The 16,428-nt window shown below is 55.9% G+C and overlaps 2 protein-coding genes across 5 annotated transcripts; both read right to left on the bottom strand.

The window, feature by feature from the left end:
• Positions 1-1,842: 1,842 nt before the first annotated feature.
• Positions 1,843-9,490, bottom strand: PLIN5 (perilipin 5). Of its 4 annotated transcripts, none has more exons than XM_060295612.1 (9): positions 9,357-9,415; positions 8,875-8,985; positions 8,508-8,589; positions 7,494-7,689; positions 6,473-6,555; positions 5,918-6,098; positions 4,814-5,013; positions 3,191-3,304; positions 1,843-2,867 (listed from the first exon to the last, which is right to left on the bottom strand). In XM_060295612.1, exons 3-9 carry the CDS (start codon positions 8,565-8,567, stop codon positions 2,337-2,339), a joined length of 1,365 nt encoding a protein of 454 aa, XP_060151595.1. In that variant the 5' UTR covers positions 8,568-8,589; positions 8,875-8,985; positions 9,357-9,415; the 3' UTR covers positions 1,843-2,336. The 4 variants fall into 4 exon arrangements, with proteins under 4 accessions (XP_060151595.1, XP_060151594.1, XP_030735188.1 ...); XM_060295611.1 differs by lacking the exon at positions 8,875-8,985 and adding an exon at positions 8,724-8,811 and having other exon boundaries at positions 9,357-9,400; XM_030879328.2 differs by lacking the exon at positions 8,875-8,985 and having other exon boundaries at positions 9,357-9,490.
• A 1,374-nt stretch (positions 9,491-10,864) lies between these two features.
• LRG1 (leucine rich alpha-2-glycoprotein 1) lies at positions 10,865-12,912 on the bottom strand. Its single transcript, XM_070045116.1, has 2 exons — positions 12,860-12,912; positions 10,865-11,876 (listed from the first exon to the last, which is right to left on the bottom strand). Exons 1-2 carry the CDS (start codon positions 12,910-12,912, stop codon positions 10,865-10,867), a joined length of 1,065 nt encoding a protein of 354 aa, XP_069901217.1.
• Positions 12,913-16,428: the final 3,516 nt, after the last annotated feature.

Below are 16,428 nucleotides of genomic sequence, written 5' to 3'. Positions count from 1 at the left end.
GTCAGGTCCCTTCCTTCCTCTGCCCACAGCCCTCCAGGGCTCCCACCTCCCTCGGGGCAAAAGCCCAAGTCCAAGTCCTTCCCGTGGCCCACAAGACCCACCCTGTCCCCTCCCTGCCCTCCCCCTCCCTCTCTCCCCCTCGCTCACTCTGCTCCAGACACACGGGCCTCCTGGCTGTTCCTCCAGCTCACCAGGCCCGGTCCTGTCCCAGGACCTTTGCACCAGCTGCCCTTTGTGAGGAATGCTCGTCCATCTTTGCACATCTGTCACCTTTTCAGAAAGGTCTTCCTGGACCCCTCCTCTCCTATTTTAAAAAATATCGCCCTCCTTGTACCCCTGCACACTCCCCATCCTCCAGCTTTTCTCATCACCTACTAAGACAACTAATTTACGTATTTTTCTTGTTTATGGTCTGTCCCTCCTAGAGGGCAGAATTTTTCTGCATTTTCCTCACTGCCGTGCCCGCAGGGTGCAAGACTGTCTGGCACACAGCAGGCGCTATTTAATAACTATTTGTTAAATGAACCAACGAATGAGTGAATGATCGATAGCTTCCACCGGTGAACGACCTACTAGGATTGAGGGCTGCTACCTTACTCCTACTTTCATACCTGTTTCACAGAGGAGAAAACTGAGGTCTGGAGAGGAGCAGTTGCTTACCCATCCGTTTGTAGGCAAGGCAGGGACTCAACCTCAGGGCCTTAACTACTGCTCCCTCCCCCCAAATTCCAGGACTTACCTCATGCTCTTTCCCTCCCCTCAGGGCTGGTCAAACTGATTCTCCACTGCCATGCCTTTGCCTGAGCCGATCCCTCTGTCACCTGCCCCTTCTGTGTATCATTCGGTTCATCCTCACCAAGCCTGGCCCTCCAGGAGCCCCCAGCCTTGTGAGGGAAGAGAAGGCAAAGCTGCCTGTGGTTTATGTCCAGGTAGAAAGCAACTTGGAGCCCCAAGAAGGTGGGCTGCAGAGGGTTGGAGCTATCCCACCAGGGGAGAGTCAGGGAAGGCTTCCTGGAGGAGGTGTCATTGGGGCTGGACTTAAGGATGGATGAGATGTAGCTGAGAGATGGGGGGAGGCATTCCAGGCACAGCCTGAACAAAGGCCCTGAGGTGGGGGAATGTGCACAATTCAGCGGGACCGCAGCAGTGTCTCTGTCAGCCCAAGGATGAAACCAGAAGTCCTCAAATGCCAAGGTGAGGAGCGTGGACGTTTGGTCTGAGGACAAAGGGAGCCACAGATATTCCCGAGGAGGGGCAGGGAAGTGAATCTAACTGGTGGGAAGTGGTTGGGACTCCCAGAGCCACCCCTGGACCAGGTCCCAAGGAAGCCAGGGAACACCCTGACCTCACCACATCAGACTGTGCTTTCCTAACACCCTGCCTGGCCACAGGGGAGTTTAAGGGACAGCGAAGAACACGGTCAGAGGACAGGGGCCCCCACGAGACTGGCCTGTGCCCCTTACCCTGTGTTTGTGTCCCCCATCCTGACCAGTGCAGCCAGAGAAGCCACAGCAAGCTCAGCTCCTACAGGTCCAGTGAGGAGGGCATAGGAGGGGCTGCTCCCCCTCAGCCCCCTCCTCTTGATCCTTTGCAGTTTCCAAGAAATTCATTAAAGTGAGAACAGCTTCCATTCCAGGAACCTCCATCTGAATGCTTAACCCGGGTGGGTGGGGCACTAACCGTGGAACTCCAGACAAGATGTCCAGTTGGTCAGCGACGCATCACTCCTTTCAAATTTCGAACCCTGGCTTGTGCCATACGGTCGCACACCTCTGAGGCCCCCAGCACCCCGCCACTGAGACCCACCTCGGCTGGAACAGAGGCCACTGGCCTTTGGACAACACGAAGCACCTTTATTCTGGAGAGCAAAACCCCAAACAGCAAAGCAAGTGGGTGTGGCAGGTCCAGCTGTTGAAGCATCTTTGGGGACCCCTCAGTCCGGGATAGACAAGCTGGGGGAGGAAGGGACACTCACTTTTCAAAACCCCAAACAGAAGCGTGTGCTTCTATCTGGGCAAAACATGCAACTCTCTGGGGAGTTTTGATCAGCTTCTTGGGGTGGGGCAATGCGGGACCACAGCCAGTGAATGCAGCTTGGGGCTAGTCAGACCTGAGTTAGGTTCAAGTCCTCATATGTCCAAGGGAAAGCCTGGGGAGGGTCTAATATCAGTGAAGCTGATCTAGGATTCAGAGTTAGGGCCCCAGCCCCCAACTCTGCCTGGGCCAAGGCCAAGGCATCGGCTAGTAATGCTGATGCATGGCCGCTAGGGGGCAGCAGGGATCTCGGGGTGCAGGACGGCCTCCAGCTGCCTTCGCTGCCCCACGGCCCCATCGGGTCAGAAGTCCAGTTCTGGCATCATGGTGTGCTTGCGGCGACTGGGGGGCTCAGGCTCCTCCTCGGGAATGTCCCCGGAGAGGCCCATCCCATACCCGTACTGGGCTTGCCAGGCTCTCTGCTGGGCCGGCCAGTTCAGGTGTGCCCAGCGGGGGTCGGGCCCCCCCACGACCTCATCCACCAGGGCCTCCAGGTCGGGCGGAGGCCCGGGCCGCTCCACGAGGATGGGCGCGAAGGGCCCGACCAGCCAGGGCAGGGGCACGGCCTGCACCACCAGCTCCAGCAGCTCCTCCACGCACGTGTAGGCCCGGGCCACGCTGCCCCGGCCCTCGGCCAGCACGGCCGCCGGCACGTCCTCGAAGCAGCTGGCGTCGGCGAAGGCGGCCTGCAGGGCGTCCACGCTGCGCCGCACCTCGGCCACCTTCTCCTGGGCGCTGGTAGGCAGGCCCCGCACGCTAGTCTCCAGCGCGTCCACGGTGCTCTGCAGCTCCCGCATCAGGCTGCGGGACAGCACCAGGGTCTCCAGCTCTGCCTGCGGGGGGCGGGGTGGCGGGGGGAGAAGGGGGAGTAGGGAGAGTAGGGAGAGTAGGGAGAGTAGGGAGAGAAGGGAGAGAAGGGAGAGAAGGGAGAGAAGGGAGAGAAGGGAGAGAAGGGAGAGAAGGGAGGGGAGGGGCCTGGGTGTCCCGGATGGACCCCCAACAGGACCCCCGCCCTGCCTCAGTTTCCCCACAGACTCTCCAACCAGCTGACCTCAGTACTTGGTTGGAGCTGGCTGGAGCCCCGCCCCTGGCAACCCCTGGCAGATCCAGAACCCCTCCCACGCCCCCCCAACCCCCCTCCTCCATGCCATCTTACCTGACTGCGGCGGCCGTTCTCTGGGGAGTGCTGGCTCCAGCCCTCCCACAGCTCATGCACCTTCCCAGGGTGGGCTGGGGTGATGGGCGTCACTCCGCACTGCATGTGGTCAATCTGTGGGGACGGGGACCATAGTAGTCAGAACTGGAGGATTTGGAGTGTTGGGGGAACCAGGACCCTAGCGTGGATCTGGCCTCAATAGGCACTTACGGAACATCCACTGTATGCACACCTTCCGCGCCTACTGATCCAGCCTGGCCGATCTGCTCATTTTCTCCCCTGCCCATGGCCAGACCTGAGACCTGTGGTTCCCCTGAAACTCAGACTCACTGCCAGGTTTTGCCCATGCTTGTGCCTCTGCTAGGAACACTCTCCTCTCCATCCCATCCCGCTGCCTGGTTCACTTCAGTTCAAGTCTCACTGTAGACGTCACCCACTCCAAGAAGCCTCCCTTCCCCGGCTCCTGGCTGGGTGGATCCCTCCTCCGGGTCCCACAGAACCCAGCATGCTCTCCCATCATGACCCTAGTCCCCCTACTGGACTGTGAGTGTCCTGAGGGGGTCACTGGGTCTTCAGTGCCCAGGGCAGGTATTAGAAGATTAATAGAAATAAACTGTGATCCACACAGTAGAACACAGTCTGACCTCCGTATCCACGGGCTCTGCATCTGAGGATTCAACCAAGATTCGCAGTTGGTTGAATCGGTGGATGCAGAACTGTGCCATTTTACAGAAGTGACTTGAGCATCCTCGGATTTTGGTTTCCGTGGGGGGTTCTGGAACCAATCCCTCGCAGATACTGAGGGATGACTGTTATTCAGCCTTAAAAAGGAAGGAAATTCTGAAACACGCTACAACATGGATGAACCTTGAGGACACGCTGCTCAGTGAAAGTAGCCCACTCCGGTGCTCACAGGTGCCCTCTGGTGGCTGCTTCAGGAAGGACAGACTGTGGGGTCCAGGATGAGAAACCAGGACCATGGTTGAGTAATCATGGCTGGACCCAGGTGGAGCTAGAGGAAGGAGGAGATGTGGGCGGGTTCTGGGTAGACTTTGAAGGCAGAGCCAACAGTACTGGCTGATATGTCGGATGTGGGAGAGGAGGAGAAGAGGGAAGTTGAGGGTGACTCCCAGGTTTTGGCCTGAGGCCCTGGAAGGACAGGGCTGTCATCAGTTGAGATGGGGAGCGGGATGCAGCAGGAGCAGGTTAGGGGCATCTGAACTCATCAAACATAGAAAACAGGAGCTGTTATGTTCCTCTGGAGCAGGGAGCGATGCACAACGGGGAAAGAAGCTGGGTTATCAGCTAGAACCTAAAGGCTGGGAAGATTGTGATTGGTGATGGGAGAGCCCGGGAAGAGGTACCTTCACTCTCTTCCCATCCATCTTAACCGCCTATAACTTCCCCTCCTCCACAAAACCTCTTTCTGCCTCCCCAGGCTGAGCCTTGACCCCCACTGAATGCCTCCAGCCCCGGGTCCCTCCTCTGCCCCAGTCCTGCACATACACGGTTCCACCTCCCCCTTTCAGACTAGCAGGGGACCAGGTAGTCCGCGGGCACTCAATCCACGCATGCTGGCCGGCATCACGGGGTAGGAAAGGGGGGCAGGCAGAGGGCTCTCACCAGCTCCAGAGTCTCCTGCAACTGGGCCAGCGTGTCCTGGGCGTGGTGTTTCCTCCGCCTCAGTTTCCCCAGAGAGTGCTCGTATGCCAGGTGGCGGAGCCGCGCCGACAGGGAACCCAGGCGTACAAAGTAGCCCTGATGTCTCCGCTGCTCTTCCACGGAGCCCACTTCCGGGCCCTCAACCTCTGCTGCCAGAGCCGCTGGAGGACGGGATGGGGAGGGGAGTCAGCGTGGCCACGCCCTCCGCTTCTGGGTGGACACGCCCATGGGCTCCTACAGCTTGTATATTTCCCCTCTACAATATCAATTCATACGACCGTCCCCAAGTCCTACGATGTAGGCACTATTATTAGCTCTATTTACAGATGAGGAAACCCAAGGTAAAGAGAGGTGAAGTCCCACGGGGTGCAAGAGGCCGACCCAGGATTCAAACCCAGGCACTCGTAACCACTTTACTGATTGCCTCGGTGCAAATCCCGGGTCTCTTTACCTCGATTTTCCTCACCTGTGAATGGAGCTTATAATAATGAAAGAGTCGCTTACAAGTGTTTGGCCCACAGAAGGTGCTTCAAAAATGGCTCACAGCCTTTCTGTGAAGGAGGGGGCACGCCCCATGTTCCTCCAGTGCCATAAAGCAGGGTTTGGAAGTCAGATGGTCTCCAGGGTCAACGGACTAGATGCAGAACACTGGAGAATGGTGGGGTTCAAGGGAACCACGTAAAGGGGAGGACGCCATTCAACCCAAATATCTGATTTTCCAAGGCAAGTTAGAAATCAGGATTTGTAGGGCAAAACCTGATTCTTAAATGCATGTGATGAATTAAATCATTTTAAAGGCATTGCACAGGCCAAATACTACAGTAAGGAGGGCCACCAGCTGGAGGCCGTGGCCCTCAAGTCTATAAGCCCCATATACTCTCGGGGCTCTGGGCAGTCAGATTTCTAGTAGGATGCGGGTTGGGGGAGGTCAGGCCTGGGCTGGAGCTCCATGTTCCCCTACTGATCTGCTATGTGGCCTTGGGTGAGGCCGGGCCCTCTCTGATCCGTAACCTCCAGGGATGGGTAGGAGGATTCAGGGGCGAGCGGGGAGGGCTCTGGCCTTACCAAGCTCCTCCTCAGTCATGGGCAGAAAGTGGTCCACCAGCTCCTCTGACTTGCCCAGCACTACGTCCACGGCGTGGCTCATGGATCGTTTCAGCTCCACACTCCAGCGGCGGCCTTGCCGAGCCAGGCCTACCACGCCTGTCACGCCGCTGGCCACCACGTCCTTGGCCGAGGTCACCACCTGGCGGAAGGGGCCCAGCTCCAGTTGCTGTAGGTCTCCGGCTCCCTTCCCCTGCCCCCAGCTCCCTGAGGCTGCGAGGCAAGGATTCCTGGCCCCTGTTTGGCTCTGGGCCACAATCTCCCCTCTTATAAAATGGAGGAAAATCAAATCTTCCTCACGGCATTGCTGAAGGGATCCCCAGCACCAGCTGGCACATATTATGTGCTCAGTAAACACAGGTGTCAATTATTTTCATCTGGCGGCTGTTTTGTTCCAGTTAACCAAAGCCTGACTGGGTCCTGGAGTCCGGCTGGCCCAGGTGTTCAGGCTGCGTTTCTCGCTGCCACCTCCACCCCCTACAGCTTCCCCACCATCTATCTGGTGGTGCTGGGTACCGTCTCTGAAGGTTGCTGGAGAAAGGGCAGCTTCTCCCCCAGCTTGTCCAGGCCCCTGCAGGCGAGATCGTTCACTGTGGCCACTGGAGACAGAGAGGCAGCGAGCGAGAATTGGGGAGATGTCAAGGGAGAGAGGGACACAGGGACATAGAGGGAGGGGATGCTGGAGGGAGAGGCAGAGAAAAAAGGAGACACACATACATACACACACACACACACACACAGAGGGAAAGACAGAGGGGCCACCTGGCTGGCCCCCTGCGAGCGGCCGGGACCCTGAGTGTGTGGGTGAGCCACCAGGCTGGACCCTGCCTCTCTGCCCTTCCCGCCTCTGCCCTGCCACCGCTGCTGCCAGCACCAAGGTGACTCCTCACCCATGTCCAGCTCAGACGCCCCAGCGAGCAGGCTCAAGGTCACACAAGCCGGCTGAGAAGGAGGCAGGCGAGGCCCTGGGCTGGGACCCTCAGGTGATCCCCTTCCTCGGTCAGATGCGAGGCCGAGGGTCTCTCTGTCCCCCAACCCCACTGCCAGGTTGGACCCCCTGAGCTGGTCACAGGCTCAGGACGGGTGGAGGAAGGGGCAGACAGGGGAGGGAGATTGGACAGGCAAAGGGACCCAAGGCACATCAGGCTAGCCAAAGGGAGGAGGACAGTGAGACAGACAAGATGGGAACAAAAGGAAGGGGGCCCCAAGGAAACAGCTAAGGGCAGACGGGCAGGTGATCAAACTACAGAGGAACAAATAAGCAGAGGCAGAGGGCACGAGGGATGCAGGTAGAATGGGGGACGGGACAGGCAGAGAATGGAGGGTGAGATGGCACAGGCAGGAGGACCAAGAGAGGGGATGACACAGGTGGATGGGGGACAGGCAGGTGGACAGAGTAAAGGCACACAGCATAGGTGAGACTGCAGAGGGACACCCGTCTCAGGGGGTCCACTGCAGCAGTCATGCAGATGGAGCATGAGAGGGTGGGGCAGTGGGACAAACCACAGGACCCAGGACTCTGGCCAGGGGGACTCACGCTGGGGCTGCAGGTGGCTGAGCAGCGGCTGGGCGTGGTCCAGGGCACGCGTGGTCAGGCCACACATGCAGTGCTCAGCCAGACGGCAGGCGGAGCCCAGCAGCGGGTGCCTGTCCTTGGCGGCGCTGTAAGCATCGGAGACTGCGGTGCACGTGGCCCTGACCAGGGGCAGGGCCGCCACACGCTGCACCACGTTCTGCAGGAAGGGGTGGTGTCAGAGGGGTCCCAGGTGGAGCGGGGGGGGGGGCTCAGCCACATGCTAGAGAGCCCACTCACCCTCTCTGGGCGGGGACGAGGGGCAGGTGAGAGGGGTGGGGGGTAAGTATATTGAGCGCAGCTGCGCGCAGGCAATGGACACCCACACCGAGGTGCGCCTAGAGCTCCTGTTCTCAACAGCATACACAGAGCGGGACCGGTTCTGAAAGACTCAGTCTCCTTGAGGGAAGAGCCATTAGTGTCTGGTTATTAAGGGCACAGCCTCCGGAGCAAGACCACCTGCGTTCAGTTCTGGTTCTCCACTTCCAAGCTGTGTGAGCTTGGGCAAGTGCGTGAACTGCTCTGTGCCTCAGTCTCCCTATCTGTAAACTGGGTTTCTAGGGCTGTGATGGGGATTCAAGGAGTACAACATGTGAAGCGCTCGGAACAGTGAATGATGCAGAGTATACGCCGTGATTGCTATTATCATTGTTGTTAAGAGTGCCATGATGGTGGACACAGAAACAGAGAGATACAGGTAGAGACCCAGAGATGGGAGTGGGAGAGAGTTGGGCAGAGGCCAGGTAAGCTGGCTGAGAGTGTCTGGAGAGACACACCCCAGAGACACACCTTCCCTGGGCCTCACTTTGCCCCTCTAGGAAATGGGTAGAATGTGCCTCCCCCAACCACGCTCCAAAATGCCCTCAGAGTAAGGTGCTCGAAGCAAGGGCAGGGGGACCCAGTCTGAAACTGTCCCAGGAGGGACTGCCCCCCCCACCTCCTCCCGTGCCGAGCTCCATGGGAGGTGCAGCCCCTTACCTGCTGGTCCTGCTCCCACAAGCTGGGTCTGGGGGCCTGAGCCGCCTCGTCTTCTGACATGCCGACTGCAAACAGGGTCACCCTGGGGGCAGGACAGAGTGATGGGCCCTTGCACGCCAGCCCTCCCGGCTCCCACCCAGGCCCTGGGTTCTGTCTGGCTGGGCTTGGTGACCCGGGCAAGGGTCACCTGCAAAATGAGGTAATGATAATGCCTACCTCGGAGCACCCTGGGCAGGGACAATGCATGCACAGGGCTCTGCACACAGCAGGTGCGTAGTAGAGAACCTCTGACAAAGTGGAGGCCCTGCAGTGATTCAAAGCATTGGCTCTGGGCAGAGAGACACCTGAGTTCGAGTCTGACCATTACCTGCTGTGTGACTTTGGGCAAATGCCTTCATCTGTGTAGGCTGTTGCCTCCGCTGCAGTTAGGGAAGATCGCTGTTGCCCTGGCCCGGGATGGAACCGTGCAAGCAGCCCCCTGCGGGGGTGCAGGTGGTTGCCGCAGAATCCCAGTAAACCCACAGTCCAGTTTGATACACAGGGAAACTGAGGCACACAGCAGGTCCATGATGGGCCCAAGGTCACTCAGCTAAGTAGACTCAGAGCGGGACTTCGACCTCAGACTCCCCGCCTACAGTTCTTCCCCCGTCCGCACCCAGCGCCCTCAGAACCCCAGTCCTCTCCTAACTGGGTCCTGAGCTTTTGCCAACTGGGCCAAGGGTCTCAGCCACCTGCTCCGGCCTGTCACACCACTTCTCTCCCCAAGCCGCTGGGCTCTCGCCCTCCCACCCACCCACCGCGACCCCGGGCCTGCTGGGCACTCCCGAACGCCGCCCGCGAGGCACTCACCCGGGCGCGTTCAGCTTCAGCCGCACAGTGCTGCGGCAGACCCCAGACTCAGGCTCCGGTCTCCGACCCCAGCCTTCCCCGCCCCCCCTTATAGTGACTTGGGGGCGGGACCTTCGGGGACCGACCAATAGGGAGAGGCCTGAGGGGGGCGTGCCCTGGGCGGGGCTCCGGGGCCCCTCGCTCTACCCAGGGGCTCCCAGAGCGCCCCGCGGTTGCCATAGCAACTTGGGGACGCTCTATGCTAAGGATTGAGTTACTTTCCTTGGCTAAGTTTGACCACCTGTCACTCTCACTGCTGTTGCCGCAGAGACGGTGGAGAGCGATCACAGCCCCCCACCGCTTCGCCCAGTGACCTTGGGCAAGTCCTCACGGTCTTTCTTTTTACTTTTTAAAACCTGCCGCTTAACTAAGCCGGAAGACAGGCCGGCCCATTCACTTGGATCCCCATTTTACAGATGAGCAAAGTGAGGATCAGAATGCTTAAACCACTTGCCCTGGGTCGCCTAGCTATTGAGGAATCTGATTCAAACACAGCTCTGCCAGACTGCAGAACCCCGGCTTTCATCACCACACCTGGAATGACCACCAACGTGGGCATGACCCTCCTTCCAGGGAGCTGCAAAAACCGAGCATGCCCCAAACATCCCAGGGTCCCCCCAGTCCGACCTCGACCCCCACCATGCCCAACATTGTGTTGGAAGGTGGCCCCGAGGTTCTGGAGCTGTGAAAACACAGCCCCCAGGGCCTCTGCCCAGCTGTTCAGCCCCATCCAGCCTGCCCATGCTCGTCCTGGGCAGCTGCTCCCCTGGTTATCACAGGCCAGCATGAAAAATTGTTTGGAGCCCTGAAGCAATCTGGTTTAATTTAAACCTTCCCCAGGACACAAGCTCTGGAAGGAATCCACTGGTAAAACGACACCTTGGGCAATGGTCAGGGTTTTATTACCAGTTAAATCCAAGGATGGGGAAAGGGGGAGGAGCAGACACAGCCATCAGATCCCAACTGCTATCGATTTGGGATTTCATGGCATGCCTCTCCTTCTGCTTCATGCTGGAGACCTAGGAATTCGCCTTGGGAGAATGCAAGGAACACAGCAAATACATCCAATTCTGTTCAACAGTTATTTATTAACCCCTTCCAGTCTGACCTCAAACCGAGTGATGCCGAGTAAGAGGGAACCCAGCCCCAGGCCCTGCACTCAGAGAACCCCTGAAACTGGGGGAGACAGAGCCAGAATGAGCCAACCTCAGTGTGGCCAGGACAGGTTGGAGGAGCCAGAGACCAAGAGACCTGGGAAATAGGGGAAAGAGATTTCTGGAAGAGGATACAGCTCGAGCAGAGGCAAGAAAGCAGGAAGAGCCCGAGGTGTGTTTGTGGCAACATGGGCGAAACAGGTCCCGGCAACTATGGGAAGCCCAGCCTCACCCTTAGAAGGTGGAATTATTTGCTAAGTGGGGTGCGGCGTCCTGCCAAGCCTTGCCTCCCCACCCCGCCCCCAGCCCCAGGCTTCAAGGGGACCTGGCCACCACTAGGAGCATTTGGCCCTTCAAGGCTTTAGGGCCAGCACAGCGTGTGTCATTGCGGAAGAACATCTTGCCTTCGTTGGCCACCAGCCACTCAAAGAGGTCATCCAGTTTCCGGTCGCAGATCCAGGGATTACCTGAGAGGTCAAAGCCATCCTTCATGTTTCCGGCAGCCTTCCCCAAGGACATCCAGAGCCCCTTGGGCACGGTGGTCAGCAAGTTGTTGGAGAGGTCCAGCATGTCCAGCTTCTGCAGACCTCGGAAGGCGCCGGCTGCCACCGTGGCCAGCCTGTTGTTGTTCAGGAAGAGGTAGCGCAGTTTTGGCTGGTGCACCAGAAGGCCCTTTCCGAGCTCCTGCAACCTATTGCCCTCGAGGTGCAGCCGTTCCAACCTCAAGGGGCCGCTCAGAAGGTCAGGGGGCAAAGTCTGCAGCTGGTTATTGCCAAGATCAAGGATGAGCAGGTCGGTGAAATTGGCCAGCAGCCCAGGGGGCAGCGTCTGGAGCTGGTTCCCGGATAGGTCCAGATGCCGCAGGGCTTTCAGGCTGTGCAGCCACGAGGCCTCCAGAACTTTCAGCTGGTTTTCCTTCAGCACCAGGGTGTGGAGGGCAGCTGAGACCTGGAAGAGGCCAGGAGGCAGCCGGGTCAGGGCGTTGCGGGTCAGATCAAGCACCTTTAGCTGAGGCACAGGCAGCAGGAACTTGGCGGAGAGGTCCTCCAGCTGGTTGCTGGAAAGGTGCAGTTCCTGGAGGTTAGGGATGCCCTGGAGGGTGTTGGCAGGCAGCTGAGTCAGGTTGAAGAACTCCACGGCCAGGTAGACGGTGTCAGCTGGGAAGTAGTGGGGGAGTCTGGCAGGTGGTTGGCAGGAGATGGAGCTGCCGTTACCCGAGTGGGACACCAGGCAGGCGTCTGGATTTGGGGTGACCCCCTGGGCTGAGACCACAGATAACAGCAGCAGGAAGAGGATTCTAGAAAGATGGGAGTCCCAGCCTATTGGGCTGCAGGCAATGACAGAAAGTGCTTAATAAGTTAAAATAATGATATTATACACCCAGCAAAGTGAAAATATACCCAGAATCTGCCTGCTTCTTCCCACCTCTACTTTCACCCGGCCTCATTGCTGGCCTGGACTAGTGTAGTAGTCCCCTCCTCCTCCTCTCCTGGCTTCCACCCTCAACACCCACCCCCCCCCGCCACAGCTGCCAGAAGTAGCTCCTGTTCCAGGAAGAATTCTATGAAACCTGAGTTTCTTAGTCTGACCCCTACATACTACCCTTCCCCATTGTCAGCCCAGCCCCAATGGACTATTAATTATTTGCAGTCCAACTTGCTAATTTCTTCTGCTCTCACTTGTTTTCTGGGTCTTGTCTCCCTGGCTCCATGTTTTGAAGGCAGAGCCTATGAACTCTTACTCGTCCTGCAAAACCCCAACTCCAATGGCCCCCCTTTCCACAAAGCTTTCTCTGACCCGCTCAAGCAGAATTCTCAGTTTCCCCATCTGGGCTGCTCCTCTTTCTGTCTAGCCCTGTCTAGGTTATCTGTGCCCAGCCCCATCTTGCTCCAAAGTTCTGGACTCCAGATACAGACAGGACTCTGAGCATGAAAAGTGCATCCTGCCTTGTACAGGTCTGGAGGGAGGCATTTGGTTTTGGGATGGCGAGATTTACAGTTGGTACTGGAACCCTTCGAGAGCTGGGGCTTCTGTTCCTCCCGGTCCCTCCAGCAGTAATGCCCTAGCCCAGCAGCCCTAGAGACCACCTGAACATCCTTGGTTACTACAGCCCGTGGACTACCTGGGCCTTCTGCAGGGAGTGTGTGTATGGGAATGAGTCTGTCCATAGACGGAGCCTGAGTGTCAGTCTGTTCCAGCCTGCAGGCCTACGTCTGGCCCTGTGACTTCAGTGGGTCAGACGGAATGTCCATGGATCTCTGCACTGCCTGGTGTCCAGGCCTGCCCAGGGTGGGCGGGGTGGGGACATACCTCTGTTTTCGCTCTAGGCTCCAAGAGGACATGGCGGCCTCTCTCTTTTCCATCCAGGTTCCCTTGGTCTGGTAAGGTGGCCTTATACCTGCCTGGGCTGGGGACAGGGGCACCAGCCATTGGGAAGTCTCCACCCACATTCTGTTCCCGTTAGGGGCTGGACCTGAGCCAGGCAGGGGAAAGGGAAGGGTCAGGATTGCAAAATTGCTTCCTGACAGAGTGAGGACAGAAGGTGGGCTGCCCACCGCCTTCTCGACCCTGTTTCTACCTAGTTTTTCTTTCCCCTGAGTCCTGCTTTTGGGGAGTGGGTACCCAAGAGTCTCTGAGGCTGAGTCCCCACTTCCGCCAATCTAGGAATCAAGGGTCAAGTTTGTAAGGCGCCAGTCTGTCCTGGGGGATGGGGACAACTCTTTGAGCAAGAGGTACTATTTATAATAAATTTGAGCAACCAGGAAGCTCAGTGAAGAGAACAAAAACACACTTGTCTTATATTCATGACATATTCTTATTTTTTTTTAGTAAAATAATTTTTAAAAAAAGAATTCAAAAGCAAGTGATGCTAAAAGTCTCCACAGTCTTTGAACAATGGTCTGGGAGGGACTAAACCTGGTTCTGAATCCCAGCTCTTCTGTGACTGCTCTGTTCTGTGAACTTGGGCAAGTGGCGTAACTTTTCTTGGCCGCAGTTCCCCTATCTGTGAAGCTGAACTCAGTCTCCGAGAGCCCCTTCCATTCTTTCTTTCTTCAGCTGAAGCTGATGTGCTATTTGTTTTGGACTTTTCTCATCTCCTAATAAGTGCATCTGAAGGCTCACACTTCCCTTTGAGAACTGTTTGACTGCAGCTCACAGGTTTGGCTATTCAGTGCTTAAATTCTTGTTGAGTTCTAAACATTCAGGTGTGACGTATTATCCTTATCCGCATGCCTGGCTATGGCCTCTTTTTCCCAGCCCAATCTCTGAAGGGTTTTGTCCCTATTCAGCTGTGAGGATGACTAAGCATTCTGTCTTAGTGGACATACGGGCTGAGAGGGAAACACACAGGCTGGCATAGACTGGCACAGATAAAGAAAGACAGATAACCACCTGCGTGAAATGCACGGACATACATAGTGACCGAGAGACAGGGAAAAACACATAGACCCAGAGACACAGACAGGGCAGGACACACAGGAGAGAACAACGTATCTGCAGAGATGGACACACAAAAACAGACACACACACAAACAGGAAAAGGACCTGAGTAGATGTTTTTCCAAAGAAGACATACAAATGGCCAACAGGTACATGAAAAAGTGCTTGACATCACTAATCATCAGGAGAATGCAAATCAAAACCACAACGAGATGTCACCCACACCTGTTAGGATGGCTTCATCAAAAAGACAAGAGATAAGAAGTGTTGTGAGGGTGTGGAGAAAGGGGAACCCTTAAAAAAAAAAAAGAAAAAAGAAAGGGGAACCCTTGTGCACCACTGGTGGGAATGTAAATTGGTGCAGTAGGGAGTTTCCTCAAAAAAAAATTAAAAATAAAACTACCATATGATCTGGCAATCTCACTTCTGGGTATGTATCCAGAGGAAAAGAAACCAGTAACTTGAAGAGATATCTGCCCTCCCGTGTTCATTACAGCACTATTCACAATAGCCAAGACATGGAAACAACCTAAGTATCCATTCACAGATGCATGGATAAGGATGTGGTGTATATATGCATAATGGAATATAATTCAGCCATAACCAGGAAGCAAATCCTGCCCATTCGGGACAACATGGATGAAACTTGAGGGCATTATGCAAGTGAAGTAAGTCAGGCAGAGAAAGACAAATACTGAGTGATCTCAGTTATGTAAAATAACCAAATTCATAGAAACCAAGAGTAGAATGGTGGTTGTCAGGGACTGGGGGGGTGAGGGAAAGGGAGAGATGTTGGTCAAAGGATATAGACTCCCAGCTCTAAGATGCCTAAGTCCTGAGGATGTAATGTACAGCGTGGTGATTAGTTAACAAGACTGTACAGTATACTTGAAAGATGCTAAGAGAGTAGATCTTAAATGTTCTTACCACACACACACAAAGTAACTATGTGAAGTAATGGATGTGTCAAGCTTATTGTGATAATTATCTTACCATATATATCAAACGTATCAAATCATCGAGATATGCACCAGAAACCTACACAATCTTATATGTCAAATATATTTCAATCAAGCTGAAAACAGACACACAGGTACAGGAGGAGCTGCTAGATGCCATCATGGTGTTTTGTGTTTCTTTGTTTCAATCAGTCTCCCGACGGTAAGCGGTGGACAGGGGTTCTGTCCTGCTCATTGTTCTATCCCCAGAGCCCAGCACACAGTAGGTGCTTAATCGACATGGGCCGGAAGAGTTGTGAATTGTAGTGACATAATGCTAAAGTGATCTCTTAAAGTGAAATCAGATCATGTCCCCTGCTTAAAACTCTATGATGGCTTCCTGTCCCACTTAAAATTCATAAGGCTGGAGGGAGCAGGGAGTGGGGAGTTAGTGTTTCATGGGGACAGAGTTTCAGTTTGGGAAAACCAGAAAGTTCTGGAGATGGATGGTGGGGATGGCTGTACAACAGTGTGAATGTGCTTAATGCCACTGAGCTGTGCACTTAAAAATGGTTCAAGTGGTAAATTTGATCGTATATGTTATTTACCACAATTAAAAAAAAAAATTGTACTCCTCACTGGTGAGGCCCTGCCTGCCTGGGGCCCTGTGCTCCTCTCCCTCCTTATCTCCAGCTGCTCGCCTTTCATTCACCTAGTGTGGCTGCTCCAGGCATACTAATGGCCTGGGCCCTCCGCCAAGCTTCCTACCTACCACAGGGCCTTTGCACTGGCTGTTCCCTCTGCCTAGAACACTCTGCACATCTCCCCACAGCTGCTCTTTCTAGCCCATCTTATTTCAGCTTACATGTCACCTCCTCTGACAGGCTCTCCTCAACTCCCCGCCACCATACACAATCACCCCCTACCTAACACATTATCTGGCTTTTTCTTTATTACACATATCGCTAATTCAAATCAAGTCCTAATTTGCTTTTATGTGGTTGGTCTTTCCCATTAGGCTGCGAACTCCATGAGGACAGGGGTCTTTGTCTCCACACAGTAGGTGCATAATAAATTTTTGCTGAAGGACCAGAGACTGGCCCCCAGCCAGATGAAGACTGGGACCCCCGCGACTCTCCACATTTCCACACCCAGCTCCCCATCATTCTGTTTGCTGCAGTGACCCAGCCAGGACTCTCCCAGGTGCTCCCAACTGCCCCAGGCCAGGCCAGGCCACTGTCCAAGTCCCACCCCCAGGAGACAGAGCAGACCCAGAGCCTTGGGGGCCGGTGGTTGTAAACAGTTTTATTGACAGGGGGTTGGGGGAGGCAAACTCCAGAGAGGGTCCAGGACTCTCAGCTGGCCACTCAGCTGGCATGCATGGTCAGCTGGAGGTCAAGGGGGAGGTCACAGAGGATGGGTGGCATGGGACCCTCTGACCACCCTGGGGCCATATTTACAGGGGGGCCCGCCCGCCTTCGCCATCTCCCAGATCGCCCG

Source organism: Globicephala melas, chromosome 3, assembly GCF_963455315.2.
Source record: "Globicephala melas chromosome 3, mGloMel1.2, whole genome shotgun sequence".
Lineage (NCBI taxonomy): Eukaryota > Metazoa > Chordata > Mammalia > Artiodactyla > Delphinidae > Globicephala > Globicephala melas.
This window is presented reverse-complemented; position numbering and strand designations above follow the sequence as displayed.